The 24,252-nt window shown below is 40.2% G+C and overlaps 4 protein-coding genes across 10 annotated transcripts in view; 3 read left to right on the top strand and 1 right to left on the bottom strand.

Annotated features, from left to right (window-relative positions):
- Svil (Supervillin) overlaps positions 1-24,252 on the bottom strand; it is a 127,041-nt gene that overhangs the window by 23,050 nt on the left and 79,739 nt on the right. For 3 of the 7 annotated variants that reach the window (XM_017167315.3, XM_017167316.3, XM_017167318.3), the window contains one exon: positions 18,969-19,455. In XM_017167315.3, coding sequence (XP_017022804.1) covers positions 18,969-19,455 — 487 coding nt within the window. Of the gene's footprint in view, positions 1-18,233; positions 18,634-18,968; positions 19,456-20,665; positions 22,283-22,340; positions 22,868-24,252 lie in introns of those variants that run through there. The other 4 variants (XM_017167317.3, XM_017167325.3, XM_017167326.3 and 1 more) reach the window with 3 other exon arrangements.
- LOC138927855 (probable cytochrome P450 4d20) lies at positions 870-2,919 on the top strand. The gene is made up of 5 exons (XM_070285579.1): positions 870-1,150; positions 1,203-1,589; positions 1,734-1,803; positions 1,881-2,077; positions 2,143-2,919. The coding sequence occupies exons 1-5, from the start codon at positions 988-990 to the stop codon at positions 2,850-2,852; spliced, it is 1,527 nt and encodes a 508-aa protein (XP_070141680.1). The 5' UTR covers positions 870-987; the 3' UTR covers positions 2,853-2,919.
- Cyp4d20 (Cytochrome P450 4d20) lies at positions 4,021-6,602 on the top strand. Its single transcript, XM_017167329.3, has 5 exons — positions 4,021-4,320; positions 4,382-4,768; positions 5,333-5,402; positions 5,480-5,676; positions 5,740-6,602. The coding sequence occupies exons 1-5, from the start codon at positions 4,158-4,160 to the stop codon at positions 6,450-6,452; spliced, it is 1,530 nt and encodes a 509-aa protein (XP_017022818.3). The 5' UTR covers positions 4,021-4,157; the 3' UTR covers positions 6,453-6,602.
- LOC108075055 (uncharacterized) lies at positions 7,359-8,329 on the top strand. Its single transcript, XM_017167336.3, has 2 exons — positions 7,359-7,821; positions 7,892-8,329. The coding sequence occupies exons 1-2, from the start codon at positions 7,408-7,410 to the stop codon at positions 8,240-8,242; spliced, it is 765 nt and encodes a 254-aa protein (XP_017022825.1). The 5' UTR covers positions 7,359-7,407; the 3' UTR covers positions 8,243-8,329.

Below are 24,252 nucleotides of genomic sequence, written 5' to 3'. Positions count from 1 at the left end.
CGTAGAATTCCAGAAGACATTTAACAAGAACATTTGCTTTTAAAAATAAATAACAAATAATTTGGGTGTACGATTTTTTTTAATACTTTGCAAGCATTTAGCTTATGAAATAAAAATTCTAAAAAAAAAGTCTTAAATTCATAAAAAGATCTACCAACATAAAAAAGACTACTGTAACATCGTTTTATAATTCTTCTATTTATATTTAATATTTATTTTTGAGTGTAGTGTCGAGGTCTCGTGTCTTGTCGCCTCGCTCCGATTGTCACAGCTGTTTTCTTTGGCGGGAAATTGGGGAGGAAGAGAGGAGCCAGGCCTGAACTGGTGGCTTGTCAAGTGTCTTGCTCTGCTCACTGGAAGAGGCTACCGTTTCCTGGGTGCCCTCCATGAAGCCGATCTAAGGGATTCGCTAGTTCTGAGGGGTTGATGCTGTGCATAAATTTAACTTTTAATTGTTAAGACATGATTACAAGATATTGATCGCAATGTTAATAGCTGCCCTCAATTAAATAGCAAACTTATTCTTTTCATTTTATATAATTACAGTAGGTATTTGAATGAATAAACTCCCAAGGTATGCTCTTTCTATATTTTTTGATACGTTGTGTTCTTTGTTTTTATTATTATTGCAGAATAGTTCAAGACTTGGCGTAGATCTTTAAAGTTCTAACCATTTGAATAAATTATTATTTTTGTTTAATGCTGTACGGTGTCTTTTTGCTTAAAACTTTATATTGAATATTTATTGTGGTTATTACATTAATTGTGAATGCTATCAGCACTCGGTTATCTTGAATATAGTATTACATTTTAGTTTAAATATCTAGGCTCTGGTCCACTACCGACAGTTGAGCCACAAAAGCGGCGGAGTCAACAACGCGAAAAGTGCGTATATAATCATATAACTCTGAACCGATCTCTGGAGCTTTAATCTCCGCCGCGAACTCACCAATAACAACACCAGGAAGAGCAATTAAAGGAGCTGCAATGTGGCTGACCTTTATTACAGGCGTTCTGGTCCTGCTCCTCGCCTGGGACTTTGTACGAAAACGCCATCGCGTCACAACCTTTAAGAAATTCAAGATCACGGGACCCCTGTCAGTTCCTATCCTAGGATGTGGTATCCAGGCCTTGTCCCTGGGAGCAGAGAGTATGTCCCTAAACTTCCTATATGATTGTAAACTAACTAAATTCCTTTTCAGACATCATGCCATATATGGCAGGAATGTTCAATAAATATGGAAAGAGCTTTCGGCTTTGGGTACTCGATGAATGCATATATTATACCATGGATGTTAAGGATTACGAGAACATCCTAAGCAGCACCACGCTCCTGGAGAAGGGTCAAATCTATCGCTTTATGCGACCCTTCCTCAACGATGGAATATTAGTCAGCAAGGGCAAGAAATGGCATGCCAGGAGAAAGGTCTTCACCAATGCCTTTCACTTCAAGGTCCTGGAACACTATATGGAGATTATGGACAGGAACAGTGGCGTTTTGGTGGAGAAGCTGAGAAAGGTGGCCGATGGCAAAACACCGGTGGATATACTCCAGTACGTTTCTTTGGCAACGTTGGATGTGATCACAGGTGAGTGTGGCTAGGGTGTCGATACAGAAACAACAAGGACAAAAAATTTGATTTTGTTTGCATGAATAATTTTTCCCTAACTAACTGTAGGTCTCCGTGCCACATATTATAGCCGCTTATTGATTTATAAAACTCTTTTTGCAGAGGCCGCCATGGGTGTCCAGGTGAATGCCCAGAACGACCCCGATTTTCCGTACATCAAGGCGCTTGAGAGGTAAGTTTGCCCACTAATATTTGAGTATACATTTGCGTTCAACATTTTTCCTGTTCTTACATCCCCGGTTCCTTTAGAGTGGTCTACATCCAGCCTGGTCGCATGTTGAAATTTTCGCAGCGCTACGACTGGCTTTTCAGCCTGTTGGCGCCACGACTCCACCGGCAGCTGGTGAGCGATATCCGCGTCATGAACGACTTCACCGACAAGGTCATTCACGAGCGGCGAACAACTGTAGAGCGGGCTAAGGCCGACGGCAGCTACCGGCCGCTGGGTGGGTGCACTGAATCACTGAATTAGAGGAAGCTATCGACTCACTCTATCTTTCTCTGCTCACAGCTCTAGGTGATGCCGAGACTGGCAGCAAGTCGAAGTTGGTTCTGCTAGACATTCTGCTGCAGGCGACCATTAACAATGAACCCCTCAGCGATGCGGACATCCGCGAGGAGGTGGACAACTTCATGTTCGCAGGCAATGACACCACTGGCAGTGGTACTTCCCACGCCCTGTACGCTATCGCCCGAAATTCCAGGATTCAGCAGCGCTTATTTGAGGAAATAGTAGAGGTCCTAGGTCAAGATCCCTCCACTCCAGTCACCCAATCGCAGCTGTCGGAGCTGAAGTACCTGGACTGCGTGATTAAGGAGACCTTGCGCCTGCATACGATAGTGCCCACAGTTGGAAGATACACCACCAAGGACCTAGTGCTTGGAGAAAAGGTCATTCCTGCCAACACAAGCATTTACCTAGTACCATACGCTACGCATCGAGATCCAGAATATTTCCCAGACCCACTCACCTTTAAGCCCGAGCGCTTTCTGGAAGGCGAGGCGGAATCTCATGCGACCTTCGCCTATGCACCTTTTAGTGCCGGACCCAGAAACTGTATTGGCCAGAAGTTTGGCACTTTGGAAATGAAATGTCTGATCAGCAAGGTTTTAAGATACTACGAATTACTTCCACTGGGAAAGGAGCTCAGGCCCATGATGAACTTCATTCTGCGTTCGTCCACGGGCATTAATGTGGGCTTGAGGCCTAGAAAGCTTTAATAGGGCTCGTTTTATAAAGGTTACGGTTAATGGAAAATATGATACTCGTGATATAGAGTTTTTAAGATTATTTGTTGGTTCAGTAATTGGAAATTCAAATAAAGGCTTTTTTTTAACATTAGAAGGATTGATCTTTATCAAAACCATATGATTCGTGTTTTTTGTATTTAAAAACCAGTTTGGCATCCCATAATAAACACGTTACTCATCATAATTTCATTACAACCCTTTAAATCAAGCTTAAGCACAAAGATTGTCCCATTTAATCTCAAAAATCTCTAAGACATTGTGCTCGCCGGTGAAAATCCTAGCGTTGTTCGGATTAATCGATGGATCGCAAAACTAATAGCTGCCCTCGATTAAATAGCTAAATACTAGAGATAATTAATGCGCAGGCAAACCAATTTAAACCTTAGTGGCATTCTAATCACTTATATATGTGTATGACTTTATGTAATTACAGTAGGTATTCAAATGAACAAACCCTTGTTTAATTTTTGACTAACTTTAATAGAATTTTAAATGTTGCAAATAATATACTTTTAGTTTATTATTATTACGAAATTTAGAATTTTAGGAATTTATAACTAAAATAGTTAAACAAATTTACATATGTATGTTTTACATGTTGATTGGTCTTCGTATTTCACGATTGAATATATATAGACCCTGAGTGCTATCAGCAGTCGATTATCTCGAATATATAATTAATTATTTATTTAAATTTCGAAGCTCTAACTACTATGTGCATTTAATTTTATTTCATGTCCATTGTTCTAGCTTGATTAAATCAACAAATATTCAAAATACCCTTACCAATGTATACTCTTTCGATCGTCCACTGTATATATTATTTTTATATGGTAATTCAATATCAACACTTGCTCTTTTTAGGCATGGTCAGTCCCGCAATCGCCGCATAACGCTCTGAATGCGAATCGCATGCCGCGAATGTTGCAACACTCAAAACATTCAAAACCCGACTCATATATATATATATGTTCCAACATAGGCGGCGGCTTAAAACCAGTTTCCAGAGCGGATCGGCTGAGAGCGAGAGAATCCCGTATTCTATATAGCTGATATATAGTATACAGAGTGTAGTTTTTAAAACCCAAATTGCGCTTGGCTGGTCAAGCGGTCGGCTATCAACAGTTGAGCGACAAAAGCGGCGGCGTCAACAACGCAGAAAGTAAAACTAAATAATCATCCAACTCTGAACCGATCTCTGGCTGGTCTCTAGCCTTAATCTCCGCCGGGAGGTCACAAATAACAACACCAGCAAGAGCAATTACAGTAGCTGCAATGTGGCTGACCCTGATTACAGGCGCCCTGATCTTGCTCCTCGCCTGGGACTTTGTACGAAAGCGCCATCGAGTCACAACCTTAGAGAAGTCAAAGATCAAAGGACCCCTGTCACTTCCTATCCTGGGATGTGGTATCCAGGCCTTGTCCCTGGGGGCAGAGAGTATGTCCCTTAAACTTTCTCTATAAATCTCATTAGAGACTGAATCAAAATCCCTTTCCAGACATCATCCCATATGTGGGCGAAATGTTCGAGAAATATGGCAAGAACTTTTACTTTTGGGTCCTCGATGAATGCATATTGTACACAAAGGATTTCAAGGACTTTGAGCACATCCTGAGCAGCACCACGCTCCTGGAGAAGGGTCAGCTCTATCGTTTTTTGCGACCCTTCCTCAATGATGGACTTTTAGTCAGCACAGGCAGGAAATGGCATGCCAGGAGAAAAGTCTTCACCAATGCCTTCCACTTCAAAGTCCTGGAACACTATATGGAGATCATGGACAGAAACAGTGGCGTTTTGGTGGAGAAACTGAGAAAGGTGGCCGATGGCAAGACAACGGTGGATATACTCCAGTACGTTTCTTTGGCAGCATTGGATGTGATCACAGGTGAGTGTCATTGCGGTGTTAAGTCAACTTGAAACATTTATAGATGCAATTACAAAAAAAGCTCTGTAAGCGGTTTTTTAATTTGTTTACCCTTAGCAAAATGTATATAACATAGTAAAACTCGTTGAAACAAGATTGTTCAACGCTTAAAAACGTGATGGTTGACTTAATTAGTCAGGTTAATCGTTAATTTTAATATATACATTTACTTTTATTACAAAACCTAGCAATTTCTGTATTAAATATTATATGTACGCCTAGGTTACAGACTCTTTAAGTGAGGAACATAACATCAAATTGCGATTCTTGTTTATTACCTAACTTTACTTAGTTTAAACATTATTATTTTGGAACGTTTATAATAGCTGAGTTTAATCTGTGCTCTTAGGTCAATCCCTGTGACCATATATAGTTTCTCCTACAAAAATACTAAATCGATATTGAAACAAGAAATACACAACATAATGTAGCTTTTTTTTGCATAAATCATATTTTCCTAACCAACAGTAGGTCTCCGTGCCATCTATTATGCCCGTTTATTGATTTATGAAACTCTTTTTGCAGAGGCCGCCATGGGTGTCCAGGTGAATGCCCAGAACGACCCCGATTTTCCGTACATCAAGGCGCTCAAAAAGTGAGTTCACCCCACCAATATATGAGTATTCAATTCTGTCTAACACTTTCCCTGTTCTCTCTCTCCCGGTTCTTCAGTGTGGTCTACATCCAGCCGGATCGCATGTTCAAAGTCTCGCAGCGCTACGACTGGCTCTTTCCCCTGTTGGCGCCCCTGCTCCACCGGCAGCTGGTGAGCGATATCCGCGTCATGCACGAATTCACCGACAAGGTCATTCGCGAGCGGCGGGCAACGGTGGAGCAGGCAAAGGCCGACGGCAGCTACCGGCCGCTGGGTGGGTGCACTGAATCATTCACAGAGGAAGCTATTGACTCACTCTATCTTTCTCTGCTCACAGCTCTAGGTGATGCCGAGATCGGCACTAAATCCCAGATGGCTCTGCTGGACATCCTGCTGCAGGCGACCATTAACAATGAACCCCTCAGCGATGCGGACATCCGCGAGGAGGTGGACACCTTCATGTTCGAGGGCGATGACACCACCAGCAGTGGTGTTTCTCACGCCTTATACGCCATTGCCCGGAATTCCAGGATTCAGCAGCGCATATACGAGGAGCTAGTAGCTGTCCTAGGACGAGATCCCTCCACTCCAGTCACTCAATCAAAGATGTCGGAACTTAAGTACCTGGACTGCGTGATCAAGGAGACCATGCGTATGTATCCGCCAGTTCCCGCAATTGGAAGATACACCACCATGGACCTGGTCATCGGAGAGAAGGTCATTCCTGCCAACACAAGCATTTATTTGGTTCCCCTCTATGCTCATCGGGATCCTGAATATTTTCCGGACCCACTCACCTTCAAGCCCGAACGCTTTCTGGACAGCGAGGAGGAATCTCATGCGACCTTTGCCTATGTGCCTTTTAGTGCCGGACCCAAAAACTGTATTGGCCAGAAGTTTGCCGTTTTGGAAATGAAATCTCTGATTAGCAAGGTTTTAAGACACTACGAATTACTTCCACTTGGTGAAGAGCTAAAGCCCATGATGAACTTCATACTGCGTTCGAGCACAGGCATTAATGTGGGTTTGAGACCTAGAAATCTTGAATAGGGTAAACCCACATACTCAGTTGTTTTTGTTAGGGTTTCGGTAGGTAACTGGGATACTCGTGATATAAAATTGTTAATATTATTGTTTGTTAGTTAAGTACTTAAATAATCGAATTGGAGATTCAAATAAAAATATTTTTTATAAAAATTACATGATTGATAAAGAAAAACCATATAATTCGATGAATTTATCGAAGTTTAAGGTTTATTCTGGTTGATTTATTTATACAACTTCCCTAGCAATTATTTTTACGATGTTTTTTGTATTTAACCAAAGCTAAAACCCTGTTAGGCATCCTATAAATAAACTCGTTACTCATCATCCTTCCATTACAGCCCCTTTGAGCGCAATGCGACTCACCCAGCTTAAGCACAAAGATTGTCCCAATATTTGCGGTGATTATAAAATTAGGCCCCCAAACAAAGTGTATTTGAACAGCGGATGAGCGTGGCGGGCCATAAAGAATCCCGAGTTTATCAACGTAAATTACTCTATTTATCTTGGGCAAATATTAGCCGACTACTTAGAAAGCATTCACACCGTGGAAATCTCCTGCTATCCGGCGGATATTTGGACACTTTTACCACCGTCATAGGAAATAAGCAATGTGCATTGTGGGGGACTCATACTCGCTCGCTCGTAAAAAAATGGAGAACGCATTTCTCAGAAACAGTAAATCCCAGGCGATCCCAATTCAATCATGCCCAGCGTCGCCTGTTTATCTATGGTTTATCATTGGCCCAAAGATAATGCGCCAAGGCAATAGAAAAGTTTTGCAAAAACAGATAAGAGCATCGCATCGCGAAAGGAAATCACATAACAGGGGCTGTGGCTTATCTATCATTCCGCCAGCCTGTCAGCCGCATCTGGGGTTTGCATATAAAAGAGCTATCCGACGGACGGAATGCGTCAAAAGTGCTTCTGTCTCCGGTGAGAACCTCAAGAATCTTCAATAATGTGCTCTGAAATGTGCTCAAGTGTGGTGAAAATCCTAGCCCTGTTTGGATTAATCGGTTTGGTGGTTCCTGTCGATAGCGTCAGCAGGCCACTGCCTCCTTATGTGGGTCTGCCCACACAGGATGGGCTCACCCAGTTGTTCCTCAACTCTCGGGTAACGCGTCGCGATCCCATGGCCTCGGTGGCCTGCTTCGGTGGCTATATCGGCGAGTCTAACCTGATTGCGGAGTTATACAGCGGCGATTACAGCAACTGCTCCAAGAGAGTGCAGAATGCAAGGAAGGGCATCGACAGTGACTTCCTGGCCACCCGCAGAACTATCAAGCTTTCCTCTGAGAGGGTCTGCGAGGAGCTAAGGGAATGTAATTCCATCAACAACACCCTGGACTCTTTCAACTGTCATGCCACTGTGGTGAGTGAGGCTTATAATTCTCTCTAAATCGAAAAATAGAATGACTAATAATAATTCCCTTACATTCTAGGGCTCCAACAACACCGTTTCCACCTACAGCATCTCTGGCAATGCCTCCGAATCCGGAAGGATGCTGCAGGAGCGCTACCGCGTGGTGGATCTCCAGCACGAGCAGTGCATCCACAAGGCAGAACGTAGCTACGTGGAATCCACTGCCAAAAACTATAACCATCTGCAGGCCTGCCTGGATGGCCGTGCCAAGCCAAAGCCCATGCCTACGACCACATCCTCGACATCCACGACAACGACGACCACTTCCACCACGACAACGACCACAGAGGCGCCATCCACCGAAGTGCCCACGCAGACCCCTTTAGACGCGGACGATCAGTTCAAGCAGCTCTTGAATTTGTTAAACTAATGTCCAGCAACGTGTATAAATTTGTAAGGAAGAAGCTTCGAAATTAAAGAGGGGAAATCCTTTAGCAAACATTTGAACAACTTGAAATTCAACCCTCAGTGGCTAATGAATTAACCCTCTTTGACAGAGCTGAACAAATGGGGTTGCAGCAGTGGGATTGAATTTCGCAAATGCAAAAAAAAAAAAAAACGAAAGAAATAGCAAAATATTTAGACAAGGCAAAAGAGGAAGTCCTGGAAGTCCAGGCAATTTACTTGTGTCAGCAGTTAAAAGTCTTGAACATATTTAACCTTTAAAAAAAGGATGGATGGAAATATTAAAACAAAATCTTTTCCTTCTAATATATCTAAGTATATCTTATGAGCCCTTCCTAATAGATAAATTTCTTATTCTATAGGCTTCATTTTTATTCAAACAAGATTTTAGAAAAAGATCAAGAGAAAACCCTTATTATTTCATTATAATACAAGACCTAACTGTACAATTTATAATTTTTTGAAGCCCCAACCCATCAACCCATGCTCGCTTTTAAATGACCCTTAACTCTAGATCATGATTAATGAGCTGGAAAAGAAAGAGACTTCAAAATCTAGCTCGAGGCTCTTCCGATTTTAACGCCTCAAGACGGAAACACTTTGATTGATGATCGGGTTATAAAGAAATTATTTGAGCCAATAATGAACCAAAAGTGCGAAATAATTCCACAAGATCTTGAAATCTTAGCGGTGGCGGCGAAATAGACAAAAGCCAAATTATTATGCCATTTATGGCAATGAAAACCAAAGTGGAAGAGCGCTGGAAGACCTGACCAAAACTGGTGAGGGGAATGATGGTACTATATGGCTATAAGCCATTGAAGGTGCCGGCTGATACCCTGCCCCTGCCCCTGTCAGTTCTGCCACAAAACCCCAAGAACACGTTTGGCTTTTATGGCTTTCGGGTCTGAGTCTGGCAGTTGCTTCTTTTCCTTTCAAGGCGGCTTGGCTTGGCTTGTCTTGGCTTTTCTGTGTGCCTTTTGTAGGGCTGAATAGAACCAAGATTCAGGGGAAAACAAAGACGTGGAACACCTGTTGGCCCCGCAGCAAGTGGCTCATTTATTAGCACAATTGGCGTGGCATTCGACGCCGGCATTTTATATATGGCATACGACCAAGATCCAAGATCCAAGATCCCGAGAAGCATGTGTATGTGTAATTCCCGGAATGCGATTGCGTCAATCTCAATGCGTTTTATTGCCAGCAGCCAGAATATGCAGCCGGGGGAGTGGCCATGGACTTGTCCGTTTCTAATTTTTATTTTCACTGCGATAACTAATTAAAATGCAACTTGTAGTTGAGTGTTTACGACCCGTCCGTGGGTTCTGGGGATAATTGGCGGTGAAAATCCACAAGAATGTGTAGGGGAGTGGCAAATATTATTATGCTGCTGCTGCTGCTGCAGATGGCGGGGAAGGTGATAAAAGTTTTAATTTAGAGGCAACGCCTTGGGAGATTTCATTATTTTCCGTTGCTAATTAATTTTTGCAGCTCGTAAAAAGTTAATTGATCTGACCATACATTACTCAACCCAGATGGGAAATTCCCCTCATGTGCGAGAGAGGGTCATTAATCGCCAGAACTCTTTCCATATTCCTAACCCACATCGGCGGCACATTTTACGCGCTTCATTGAGCTTCCCATATGAGAGTCTGGGTCTAGACCATTCAGGCATGGAAAAAAAATAGAAAAAAAAACAAAGAGAGGAAAAATAGGCAAACAAAAATCTGAGGCTTGTCAACATTATATGCATAACGAAAAACGAGTTTTCCTCCACAAAAAAAAAAACGTGAACTTTTCATTTTCATTGGAGCGCACACACACAGGGATTCAGACGTCTCTCGAAAATTGGGGAAATGTGTTAAATGCAACGTGAGAGAGACCGAGTGAAAAATGCTCAATAAATATTTGCAAATGCTTTGCATAAATAAATGAAAATTGCCTATGCCAAAACGAAGGAGGCCCGGCCTGACAGCCTGGCCAATTAAGGCAAGAGTTGCAAGTGCGATGGCGGCATCGTTGTCGCCAAAAATAAAAACGAAAAACAAAAGTCAAGTAAAAAATGTTGCCAATGGTAATTAATAAACGAATCGTTGGTATCCTGTACATGATTAAATTATTAAAATTTAATAGGTTTTACATTTTTGGAAAATTAAATAGTTAAGGAAAATACTGAAATATATTTGACGACTTACTTAAACTAAAACCTTTACAGTTTCTTAAAACTTGTTGTACTCTTTAGTACCTATTAACTCAGTATACCCCTAATTCATATATATTTAATGGGTACTCTACCAACTGTACGTAAAACTAGTTTGCTTGCAGCTTAAAAATAAAAAATATAAAAACCCAACAACTGAAAGCGCAGAAAAGGAAATCGTCGCCGGTCGTCATCGAACTTGTTGTGTGTGGTTGTTGCTGTTATTTCAGCCTTTTAAGGCTTTTTGGCGTGTTGCGTGTTGCGCATGCGCCTTGTGTGCTATCAATTTCAGTGGCTCTGTGTGCTGGAAAGTGTGTGTCTGTCTGTAGTGGGAATGGTACAAATATCGATATGTCAATATCGGATTAATTTATATTAATAAACGTGATATTTGTATAATTTTTTAATATTTAAAGTCAAATTTTAGACTAATGTACATGTATTTCATGAGCTCTGTGTGCTATTATCTTTTTTAAAAATATTTATTTCAAAAATAGTATAAAGGTAGATATAATATATCGATATTAAAAACCATATTTTCAAATATTTTAAGAAATTCGATTCGATTCGATAAACAAATACCGATAGATCGCATTTTCCTTCTCCATACATAAATAGCTTTGGTGTGTTCCCATACACCCCTGCCTCTGTGTGTGTGTGTCTGTATCTGTGAATTCGGGTCATTCGCATTTTCACATTTTAAGGCGTAAGTTGTTTTTTTCTTCTTGGTTTTGCATGTTGATTTTCATAAGATTTCTGCCTTGCAGGCTGCATTCGCTGCACTTGCTGCCTTTGCTCTGGCAAGTTGCAACTTTTACCATCGGTTGTGACCAGGGATCCGCCTCCTTCTCCGCGTTTCTTGGCCAAGTTGGAGCTGGTTGTTAATGGGTAATGGCATGTTGTAGTTGCTGTCGCTGCCCCGATGAAGCGATTTTTGCTTTGTTTGTTACTTAATTGCGCCAAAGTCATTAATAATCGATTAACAATATATGGCCAGAGGATGCTGATGATGTGAATGCTGCAGCTGAGAGTTAGAGTCACAGGAAACAGCGGAGAGGAAATGCTTTGGGTGTTTCCTCTTAAAGGAATGGGAGCGGGAAAGTTAATGAAGGAGATATCTTTAGACATTTATTATCAAATAATAAAGATAAAGTTTATATATAAACTTCTAGAAGATAAAAAAAATAATAGTTTATAACCCTCTTCACATTTAGAAATTATTTATAATCTTTTTCCTAGCCACAATTTTTTGGTTAATAATTCTCAAACCAGTACAAGTCACCATAATTTTATTTTCAACCATAAAAGTTCGACGTTTAATGTCACTTGTCTCGCTTCTCCCGTGGAAGCCTAAGCACACTCGCAACAGGTGTCTAATTGATTGACTGACAAGCGACAGACGACAGGCGAGATTGGATGATTGGAGGATTGGGAGTTGGGTGCTTAGCTCCACATGGACATGGAGAACATGGAAATGGAGATGGAAATGGCGATGCACTGACAGCCCTGGCCAAACAATGCAATTCAATATATCAAAAGGAAAACAGCTCATTGTTTGTCACTCTGTCGTTCCAGAAATCGATAGTGCCAGTGGGATCGATGAGTAGGAGAAGAAGGGGAAGCAGGAGGAGGACATGTTGGCCCGAATACATCAAGGAAGCTGAAACGGCACAAAGGAAATTGAATAACCAGGCACACGAAGATGCACAGCCGGTTGGACGGAGGACTGAAATAATAAATGCCCAATGATGATATCTATGACGGGGCCCAGACAGACAAAGGAGCCACGCCAGCAAGACCGAGACCGAGCACAAAGAGTTTGCTTTGAGCTGCTGCAAGATGGAGTCCCGGATTCGGAAACGGGAGAAGATGTAGGGGGTAGGAAATGGAGGGCAGCGCTGGAGGTGGCTTCTCCACTTTGCATTCCCTGGAAGCTGCAGAAAAATACTCGTACTTACAACGTAAAGATCGGTTGTTACTTTATTGAAACTGAAAGAAATTTTTGAATTTTTGTAAGTTAATTTTAAATGATTTTATAACTGTTATTTTATAATTTTTGGTATGTCAAAGCTATTCACATCTAGGAAAAGTTATCTAAAGATAAATCCTTGAAATACTTAGAAAATTAGTTTAAAATCCCCTAAATCCTCTTAAAAATGATCAAATTAATATAGAAAATTCCTCATTCTTATCATGATCTTTTAAAAATATTGAAACTTTCCTTTCAGTGCATTTGCCCAGTTGCAGCTGCAGATTTATGAGCGGCTGTCAGACAACAAAAGTCGCAAATACGCGAGTCCAAGCTGCATGGCAGCCCAGGGAACTTGGTCCGAAATGAGTTCATTGTACGCGGAGGCCAAGAAGGTGGCTAAAGCATTGCTCCTACTGCTCCTGTTCCAACTCCCTTGAATGCCTTAGCTAATGAGTTGTCAACTGGCCTGATGAGTTTTATTTGCCAGCCAGACAGGCCAAACAAACAAATGCGGCAACAAATAGTAAAAATAAAAAAATATATGCTCAGCCCCGGGGATTTGCATATTATCCTGTCGGGTTTGTTGACTTCGCGAGTGTCAAAGTCAATGTCAGGAAAAACTCTGTCTGGGGCCTTATAGAAGTGACAGTTTAAGTGCATCTATTACAGCTCCTGCTGCCCCTAAAAAATATTCAACCACAAAAACGGCGACTCACGTTTACGCTTTTGGCCATAAAAAGGCCGTCTAGATTTATGGCTAGTTGCTATAGTGGCGTCCAAGCATAAAAGGATGCGTCGGCTGAGTCACTTTTGACTCATAAAATATGCAGTTTAGTGGGAAAGAACTAGGAGTTTCCTGTTTGGATTGAGCTACACCAAATATTAAATGAGGGTGGGTAATAAATTAGGGATTTTGTCTGGAATTATTAAGTAAGAAGTTAATAAAGATCATGAGTGACTCATACAAAACGCAGTTAATTTATACAATTCCTCACATTTCGCTTTGAAAAAGTATAAGCAATAAACTAAGCTCACTATTTATTGATAAATTATAAATCTAATCAGCGTAATATAATGCTAATTAAAAACCACTCAAGTTGTTCTCTTTCCTATTAAATAAACATAATTTACAACCCATTAGCTCAATCTATGTACTTTATACGAAACTGTTGAAATCCACAGCTTTTAAAACCATATCTATCGTCTCCAACTGTGGCCAATTAATTCTCATTAAAATCAAATTAAGCTATATACTACACTCAGCCAATTTTCAAATTTCATCATTTCCTGCCATTGGTTTTTATTTTCTAGTTTGCTTTTTTCGGTTTTTAAGTAATTTGATTTCGATTGCGAAAACTTCAAGCTGTCGGAGAGACTTTAGACTTTACTTTGTGGAGGAGTGTGTGCTGGCAGACATATGCCATAAATTAGAGGCGATACTTTTAATGAGCTGCGAGTGTGGGAGATGGGTTTCACAAGGCGCTGCTCAATCAAGAGCTTATCCAGTCCCTAAGTCCAATTAAATGCTAGTTGAATGGACCAACTCAGCAGGCCAATTGGCCCAAAAAAAAAAAAAACACTTGCCCAGACAAATTGAGGAAGCGAAGCGGTGGAAGCTGTCAGACAGTAACAGCGCCAGACACAAATGCAAGGGTACATATAGGAAAGAGAGATACAGATACAAATAAAACAGCTGTGCAAACCGTAACCAAAGAGATACATACAGTCACCGAAAAACTTGACATTGAAGGGGAATTCGAATATTTAACTAAAGGGAAAAGGTCGGAATATATTGTTATTCTGATATTGTAAACATTTTGGGCTTAATAATACATATTTATTTTATATCTCAAAGATACCTAAAAGTAACTTTAACCTTTTTTCGAGTGCCGTCAGACAAGCAGCTATGTAAACAGGGAAAGGAGTCAACAGAGTCAATGTACTAGCTCCCCACAGATTGTGTAATATTTTAGACAACTTTTCGTGTAACCCCGATTGCATCGGGAATTGGAATCGGTTGCAGGTTGTTCAGGACCCAGACCCATAAAACTTCAACAACTTCATCTGGCATCGCATAGCGTCGCGGCTGCATAGATTTTCCAATAAAAATAATATTTATAGCCCCGGCCAGAAGAACTTTACGCTCTCTAGACAAACCGAAGCGAAAACATAATTAATGGATCGGTGCGGTGCCTTGGAAATATGTGAGTTTAATGGTTGTTGTGTAATCTGGAAATGCATTTCCCAACAACAGAGCCCCATAACGCAGCATCAAATAACATGCCTTTAAATGGAAATGTTTCTCCATTTGAATAGACGAGACGAGGGGTGGGAGGATGGGATCGGATTGGATCAGCCGCAAAGCTTTCCGTTTGATAATGCATCATTCGATCACGCGGCGACGACGACGACGATGGCGGTGGCGGCATTTTTCAATTATTGCCAGCCGACAGATCCGAACCGGAGCTCCCGCCATGTGCACTTAGATAAAAGCCATTAATAAAACTTATTTTAAAATAAGCGTTTGTATAGACAAAGATACAAATTTTGGTTTCCCGAAGAGTTTCCTTTCTTGTTTTTATTTTTTAAATTAAACTCTTAATAGATCCAAGTCTTCAAGAAGATTGTTCTATTTATACATAAGTTTTTTTATTTTTAATTAAAACCTATACATTTTCCCAAGTTTATAATATTTTTTTCTTGTGGATCGTGGGCGAGGCCCCTAATTTTTAGACTCAAACCACTCTCGCAGAACTTTGTTTCAATCCCCTATTTGTTTATTTGCTTTGGCTCATTAGCGTTTGGACTCACGTTTTCCCTGCAGACGTGCTGCTATCTGTATTCCCCAGATATTTGGGCGTTGTGCATTCTGTGGAAATGGAAATGCACATCAAATCGAACACTTTCCCAAGTGAGTGAAATTAACCCCGCCGAGTGCCACTTGACTATCATAAAAAATCCAGAGCGATAAGCGGCAGCACTCGAGAGCCTGTCTATTTATGGCCAATCGTTGTTTTGTTTACAAACGAGCAAGCATTTAGCCATAAAAAGAGGAAATCGAAGAAGCAACTTCTTATCTAAGTAAACTATGGCTATATTTTCATAGTAAAGAAGTCAATATGGAACCTAATAAGATTATAAGGTTTGTTTATCCAAGGTTTCTATGTAAACTCTATAAAACTCCTAGTAATTAGAGCATTCATATAGAGTTTTAGATAAGAGCTCTTAGCTAAAAGTATGTCCAAGTGGTATTTATTGGGTTAAGTAAAGAGAAATGAGAGTGCAAATACCTACTTATTCAAATAAAAATGAACAATAATTTCTTTCCAATTCAAAGCCTCCTCAATTCTCTTTAATCCCCTTTCTGTTTGAGCGCACATTTGAAATAAAATATGTAGGTATTAATTTCTTGGCGATAGATCTGCTATAACTTTTCCATATTCAAGTGAATCCAAGCAATACTTTCAACTTGAATAAACAAAATTGCTGAAATATGAAACTAATCAGCTTCTCTGGAAGCATTCAAGCCGATTAGCGTTTTATTTAATTGTGGCTCTGGGCAGACACGCTCCCCATTTAAATCGTAAATCCATCCAAATAAAACAAATTGCAAACTAATTTCATTTTCATTTCTCGCCCCATCAAATATTGGCACCGCCAAAAGAAATTCGCCACGGGCCAAAAAACTCAAAACGAAAATAAAGAAATTGTAGAAAAAATAACAACAAAATACGAGGCAGAAATTATGCAAATTTCATGGAAAACGAAAGGCATTCTCCTTCAGCATTTGATTCGCTCCGCATTTGATTATTCATGAGCTGTGATTTTTGGTATTACGAGTTTTATAAGCTTTTTTGGATTATTATGCAATAAATATCAGAAGAATTGGAATAATCACCTTGAGTGCGGCTGCTGCAGGCTTGATTTTAATTGCGATTTGATTGATTTTACATTTGTTTTGGTTTTGATTTGTTGGTTTATTTATGCAAATAATGCCCCGATTTGTGGGGACCTTGAATTTTAAGACAATAGACATTAAACACTTGATAATTAATGTCGGCTAAATCAACAAAAATTTGGCTACAAGACTGCTCAAGCGAGTCGGACTTAAATAACTTGGGAAAAAACTGGATAAAAATAAGAAAAGACCAAAAACAAAAAACGACGAAACAATAGAGCGTCCAAGTGCAAGTAAACACGAAAATAACAACAACAAAAACAATAACTGGACAAGATTCCGTCCGCAGCATGGCAACAACAAGAAAAAAACACAATTTTTACGAAAAATCTGCGACGCTGAAAAAATACACCTAAAGGAAATTTTCAAACTCTATTTAATTAATTTATTTTTCAAGCTCAATGCCTTTTTTAATTAAATAAACCTTTAATAGTTTTAATGTATTCCCATTGCAATTAGAATTATTAGTACAACAAACTGAATTACTAATTAGTACTTGTTCTCAATGGCAAAATGTTTTATTTATACCTATATTTGAAATATTAATAACTGCTCCCTATTTTGTCTCAGTGCTACGGGTTTTTTTCGGTGAATCAGCAAAATGTTTGAATGGAAGCAAGAAAACAAAACCAAAACAATTTACAGTTGTATTCTGTTTGGCGGCTGCAGGTAAGATAAGGAGAGCGCTAGCAACAGCTGCAGCTAGAGCGAGATACCCTCAGGCAGATGGAACTATTGCCAAAAAAAAATGGGAAATAAGGGAACCTTTCGTCTGGTTTACGGAGTTTTCAAGGAAACAAATATGCAATTTGTACAAACCTTTCAGCGATCCAACGTAAATGGCACCAACACTTGCACTTTCAATTGCCAGCAATTGTTGCAATTCTCGCTCTACGTTTTTTGCACAACCGGCACGGAAAAGACGCGCGCGATCGCAAAGAATGTAAACAAAACAATAAAACACTCAAAACCTCACAAAATCTGGTCTATATATTGTAAAATATATATGTTTCTAGTAACTTTGTCGATACACGTGCTGTTTGTTGATATGTTTTAAAAAAAACCACGAAAAAACGCGTAAAACTACGAAAAACTATGCTCGCGACGCGCGGTTCCGTTCATTCACAATATTTTTTTTCAAATGACAACAACAAAAAGCAGTGTGTTTGTTGAAGATTTGTTGAATATCACCCTAAAAAATCTCAAGACATTTTCCCCTAAAAAATCCACATCTGATACTCGAACCACATCTGATACAACAACCTCTGGTCCCTAGATGAGAGTAACAGAATTTTCTGTTAAAATGAGACCGTAACAGAATTTTGCTTATGGAATTCCCAAAAGGAGAGCGACAGAGCTCGTTAACAGAATTTTGCTTATAGAATTCGCAAATTGAGAGGACGTTTAACAGAATTTTGCTTATGGAATCAAGAGAGAGCTACTTTAAGTGTGACCAGCTGTCACGGGCCCTAATTCATTATTTTCTTATATTCTGATACTCAAACCCCTACTGATATTCGAACCACATCTGAGCAACAGACTTGTGTAAAGTCAAATGTAGGGTAAGTAAAATCGGTTATGTAAAATACAAACGATACTATCGAACGGAAAAATGAGCATCCAATGCTGCCCATATTTCCGTTCAGTTATGCCAAGTTTTTCGTTTTTTTAACGGAAATTTAAATTTCCTACAATTTTAAGGGTTTGGCAGTTCCTCATATCAAACAAAATTTTATAAATATTTTAAAATTAATATCCATGCAGTTAGTTAAACATTTAGTTAGTAAAAGGCAACGGTTAGTGGCCGGAAAAAACGAAAACTACAATTAGATAGAATTTCCGTCAACTTTATTAATATTTTCGCTTTTTTTTTGTTTTAATTTGCTTTGTTGGCATCACACGTAAAAATATATTGTGGCATTGAATAGGTTTGTTTTAAACAAGTATATATATAGTTTGTTTTTCGTGTATATATCAGTTATTAGTTTTTGCACAAAACGGTAAGTAAGCAATGCAAATTTCAAACTTAATCTCTAATTTTGTTCAAAGTGTTTCGGTTGAAGAAGCTTGTAAAAGGGTTTCGCTTTCAGTGGCTGCTGCGGATGCGGATACTGTGGCTGCTGCTGCTGCTGCTGATGTGGCTGCTGCAGTAGACTTGGATTTGGATTTGGCTGTGGATGTGGCCAGTAATAGCTCCTTGCCACGGGCTGCACTCTCAGTAGGAAACTTTAGCGCGTTCGAGTGCGGAAAATGCGATTTAATTAAAGGTAAGAGAATCTCGACACTTACAAATGTTTTGGATACAAAGGGACTGACTGTCTGTCTAACTAATGTAAATTTCAATATTAATTCCATTCATAAACTGCATTAATTGTATATTTATTTAGTTTTACTCTTGGGAACCAGTCTTGAGGAGCACACACATTTGATGCATGTAATGTATACGAGTATAAAACCATCATTAGGGTTAGTAGCTAAGGGTTAGGAGCACACACAGCACGGCGGAGGAGGAGGGGGAGTAGCGATGCGGATGCTGGACCAGGACGTGCACCAGGACTCACCCATCAGGCTGATGTGGCTGCTGTTGCTGCTGCTGCTGCTGCCGGCGACGTCTTGCCACAGCGCTGTTCTTGATAATGGCCTCAATCTCCCGACCGCCTGAACTCTCGCCCTCCGATGCGGAGGCGCAGTTACCAGCTACATCTTCGCCGGAAGCCGCTGCTCTGGGTTGTCCCAAGGTGGCCAGATTCCTAACCAGATTCACCGCATCATCGTGCTTGGGTGTGGCATAGTTCTCCTTGGACACATTCCTCAGGATTTGAGCCAAGTTCCGTTGGGGATTATCCACCTCATCGCCGCGAGTGGCATCTGCCGTGGTGGCCGACTTGCGGAGATTAGAGACAGTGGCATGGGTGGAACGCTTGAGGCGATTCTTTAGCTCGGCATTGAGATCCACGGGCATTAGGCCGCGACCCATGCCCATGCCCAGGCCCACCATGGGCTTGCCTGTCTTGAGAATGCTTTTAAGGGGCTCAGCTGAGGTTTTGCCTATAAAAAACAAGTTATTTAACCATTAATTCAAGTTTAAGGAGCTAAATAATGAAATTAGTGCCCTTGGAAATGCAGCAAATCATTCAAAAGGCAGGCAGAAATCATGTAAAAAAGCATGCCAACTTGCAAAAAGAGGAAAACATGCCTCCTACTTACTCAGCTTAAGGGGTTATCCGGGTTTAGAACAACAAAAAAAGGCCTTGTTTTCAGAATTTTTTTAAAAGATCCTATGACAATTTTGCAAATTTCATTTATTCTACATTAATACATAAGGTTTGAACTAAATTCTGTAAAATTTTGAACAAAAAATATTCACAAATGAGCCGTTGAGGGAGGGTTGAACTTAACCATAAAAAAAATTATGTCCTTGCGGTAGGCAGGATTTCTTCGTCAATTTTTATTTGAAATCAAAAAACCAAAATTTTTCTGTTAGCTTATGTGTCTGGCTTGTCTTTGAACGAAGGATTTTTTAAAAAATTAAAAATTGAATTTTTGGGAGCGTTTTTCATGAAAAATGGCACTTTTTACGTCAATTTTGGCCATATTTTGGGTTATAAAATCGGTTCTAACTAAAGATATAAAAAATCCTTCGTTCAGAGACAAGAAAAACATGTCTAGAAGAAGTGTGGAAAATCTGAAGTCGATCGGTCCAGTAGTTTTCGAGAAATCTTGACTACCGACTTCAAGAAAGTGGTTTTGAGAAAAACGCGTTTAAAGTTTTAATTGCCAGTTGTGACTCATACGACGCGCTGGGCTTTAAATTTCTCCCATTCCTACAGTTTTGCTTCGATCGACTTGAAATTTTCGGACAACATTCCTGACACTTTGTACTATTATATAAAAAAGTTTGAAAAAAATGCATTTTTTGAAATTTCAAAACCCGGATAACCCCTTAAGGAACTTCTCTTGCTCTCGAGACCATACTAGTTCTTTAGCACATTTCTTGCATTTATTTTCTCGGTTCTTCGGTCTAACAACTTTCATTATTCATTAAATATTACAATAATAATAATAATAAATGTAATACAATACGCATCAATATAATAATTCCGTTTAAGGTACAATTCGTTTTTAAATGTAAATAAAAAGTAGTGTATAAATATAAGCACAAAGGAGCGCGGAGTTCGCATATTATATAATGGGTATTTTGGGTTTAACTGGAAGCTTGTTTACGGGCCATTTATTGGGAATTAAAACTGTCTCTTGGTTTAAATACAAAAGCCTAACTCATTATACAGTTTTGCCTTTTATTATTATTATTATTACTTCGTTTTCGTTTTACACATTTCAGGTGATTTAAATGGTGTTTTCTTTCGTTCGTTCTATTTAGTTTTATTTATTTTATTTGCGAAGGGATAATCGCGGAGCAGGTTATAGGTTTTCAGGGCGCATCTATCACACTGAGCGCTGGATTTTAAGAGGGTTGACAAGGTTGTGTGTGTGTGGGTTTGGGAAAAATTGGAAAAATTTTGAATGCTTGGCCAAAATAGACAATTTTTCTTTCAGCCCAATATCTCGCCGCACAGCCGCTTGAAATCCTTGCCAGCGGCCAGCAGCTCATCGGGCGTCACAACAATATCCTCGAAGCTGGAAATGGCGGCCTTCAGCCGATTGTTGGGGGAATGGGCACGCTTTGGACTTGGCATGGCGGACGTGGGACTGATGCAGCCGCTGGTATAGTGATCCATGGACGCGGGGCGTGTCCGCTTGAGCATCTCCCGTCGCTTGGCCGTTGTCGCCGCTGGCACTGTAATCGTGATGGGCAGCCGCACATGCGCATTGGTGGCCTCCACCTGGCTAAGTCCTTGACTTGGCAGCGATTGGGTCTTGAGCAGAGTGGTGCTGCTGTAGCTCTCATTCTCCTTATCCTTGTTCTTTACACCAAAGTACTTGGCATAGCGATCGTCCACGTTGGGCGGTCGGGCCAAGGAGACAGTCACAGAGGTGATCTCGGTGGTGTGTCGACGGTTGACGGCGGGCGGCGCCTGATGCTGCTGCTGCTGCACCAATCGGTTGATCTTCCTGCGCACCTCGGACACCCGCTGAGCTGTGTCGCGATCCTGATCCTGCTGCTCCTGCTGCTGATGATTGGAGGCGCAGTTCTCCTTGCCCGAATCGGAGCCACTGTCGCTGGTGTTTGTCCCATTCGACATCTTCTCCTGCTGCTTTTCAATGAACGGCGACTTGACCTTGCCAATGGTGCGGGCTGTGACGGCCACATCAATGGGATTCAGGGTCTGCAGCTTGGCCTGGACCGTGCTCCAGCTGGGACTGCTGTTATTGCTGCTGCTGTTGTTGTTGTTGTGGTTGCCAGCGGAGTTGGTATTATTATTCCTATCATTCCGGAAGGACTCAGGCAGGATGAGCTTGCCCACAGTTCGCAATCGGATGGTTCGAAGGGGCGTTGTGGCATTCGTGGGATCTGTGGCAGATCTGCTCAGGGCATGGAAACCATTGTGCAGGGGAGACTCCCTCAAAACTGGCTCTTTGGTTCGCAGTTGCACCTCTAGCTGCTCCTCCTGCTGCTCCTTTGGTTTGGCATCTACATGCTCTTGCTCCGCCGGCTCTATGATGCTCTCCAGGGTCAGACTAGATGGCTCCTTTTCGTGCGGTATGGGCGAGTAATCCATGGGCGTGGGCGTGACACTGACACTGCTGCTGGCGGTGGTGCTGCTCCTGGGCGTAGTGCGATCAATGGGCGGACTCCTTGAGTAGCTGCTGGTACGGCTGCGGTACCTGCCACTGGCACTGTTTGTTCCACTGTTATTCCCGCAGAGACTGCTGAAGAAGGCCAGTCGCTCGGCCAGCGAGAGGGACGAGGGTTCTGTGATGGTGGTTTAGGGGTTTAAAGATTAAAGGTTAATCCTTCTGGACATGCTTACGCATTGCATTTGCCTGCTCAGCCTGCTTGGAATATATATTTATTGCTGATGCTGCTACTGCTGCTGCTGTGGTTCCTACTCGTGTGGTTTCTCTCTGAGTTGTGGCCACTGACAAAAGTCAGAGACGCAGTTGGCATTCAGTTTTTATCCACTGCCCACTCAGAGTGGCTGCTGTTGCCGCGATAATTCATATATATTTTTCACTCTTTTATCAAGCTCTAAACCTATCACAAAAGACGAAGATATGTTACCCCCATTGGAAAGTTTTTTCGTCGTCTGGTCTGGCATTTATAAAGCAATTTCTATAATTTGCCAACTCTTTTGTCCCCCCTAAACACATCTCTCTATTTATGTGTGTCTCTTGAATTTTCATTTTCATTTGCAAACTTTCGATATATTGGTTCTGCCTCAAAACTCTTTCAATTGATATGAACTTTCTTTGTGGGTGCACATTTTATGAGTGATTAGTGACAAGTATCTCTGTGTCTGGGTCTGAGTCCGGGGCAAGCTTGTGATTGATAAAACTACGAATAAGCAACGAAATTATGGAATTTTTTATGGTGACTATGGAGGCAAAGATAGTGTTATTTGTTTCTTAGAAAAGGTCATGTTTCTTTTTTGCTTTCAAGAAGATTATTTCCCAGAATGCGAATTTAAAAAAAAAAACAGAATTTGTGAAAATTAATTAAATTATTTAAAAAATTATCATTTGAATTAGAGAATTAATTCTTAGAATGTAATGAAAACTAGTTGCAACGTATTATGACATTTTTTATAAAATGATATCAGATTATTAAAAAATATCTTTGATTAAATAAAATTTAAAATATTATTTATTTAGCTTCATAAAAAAATAAAGCAGTGAAATTATTATTTATAGAAGAACATTCAATTAAAATTATATATTTTTTTTTAATTTTCAGAAGATAAATTAGCAAATTAAAAAAAATTAATATTTTATATTTTATTACCTTAATTAAATGCATTTAAATGGCTTTAAAATGCTTTCAAAAGCGCTCTTTATTAAATAAACCCCTTCTTTTATTTTGCATCTTCTTTTAACATCTTTTTTAACAATGCTTTATGCTAATTATAAATTAAATCAACTCTCAACGTCAAGGTCAGCGTCATTTCATCTTATCGGTAATAAATTTTACGACACTTTATTTTCAGGGGGCGACCACAAAGAACACTGTGCGGTCCCCTCCTCATTCTCTTTTTTTTTCCTACCAATTCCCAATGTTTTCTGTTGGCCATAAAAAAAACCAGACCACCGATAAGTGATATGGGGGGAAAAAAGAGGTTACCAACTGACTGACTTCACTTCACCTTCATCGACAATGCAATGCAAGTGTGTCAGGAGGAGCGTGCGTTTTGAAACATTATTTTCGAGGAAGTACAACCCTGAGGCGTTGAAAATGTTGTAAATAAAAATGCCATAAAATTATAAACGCTTAATTAAGTTCACTAAATACCGCAAATGGTAGAAATATTCAGAAAATAAATCACGAGAGAGCGCGTCTTAAATTACATAAACACATACCAGTTGTTGAGAATAATTTGTTATTAGTTTTTTGTTTGTTTTTCTCATGCGGCAACAGCAAATAATTCAACAAGGCATAAAAACAACGATAACAAAGAGTTAAATTAAATTTGAACTCAAACTGGCGTAAAGTAATGGCAGAAAAAAAATATATAAAATTGTAAATGAAAAACCGATGGACGCACCACAACAACATGCAAGTGGAAAATCGAAATTAGTTTATGATTTTGTTTTGTTTCTGCTTTTTTTTCTTCCCCGCTTTATTTATGCATTTTCCTTACGTTCAATTGCGCAATTTTGCGTGGTTGCAACTTTATGGCATTCAAGACAATTAATAAATTAGTGTAAGTATAAAATAAAACACACAAA

This window comes from Drosophila kikkawai, chromosome 3L (genome assembly GCF_030179895.1).
Source record: "Drosophila kikkawai strain 14028-0561.14 chromosome 3L, DkikHiC1v2, whole genome shotgun sequence".
NCBI classification, from domain to species: domain Eukaryota; kingdom Metazoa; phylum Arthropoda; class Insecta; order Diptera; family Drosophilidae; genus Drosophila; species Drosophila kikkawai.
This window is presented reverse-complemented; position numbering and strand designations above follow the sequence as displayed.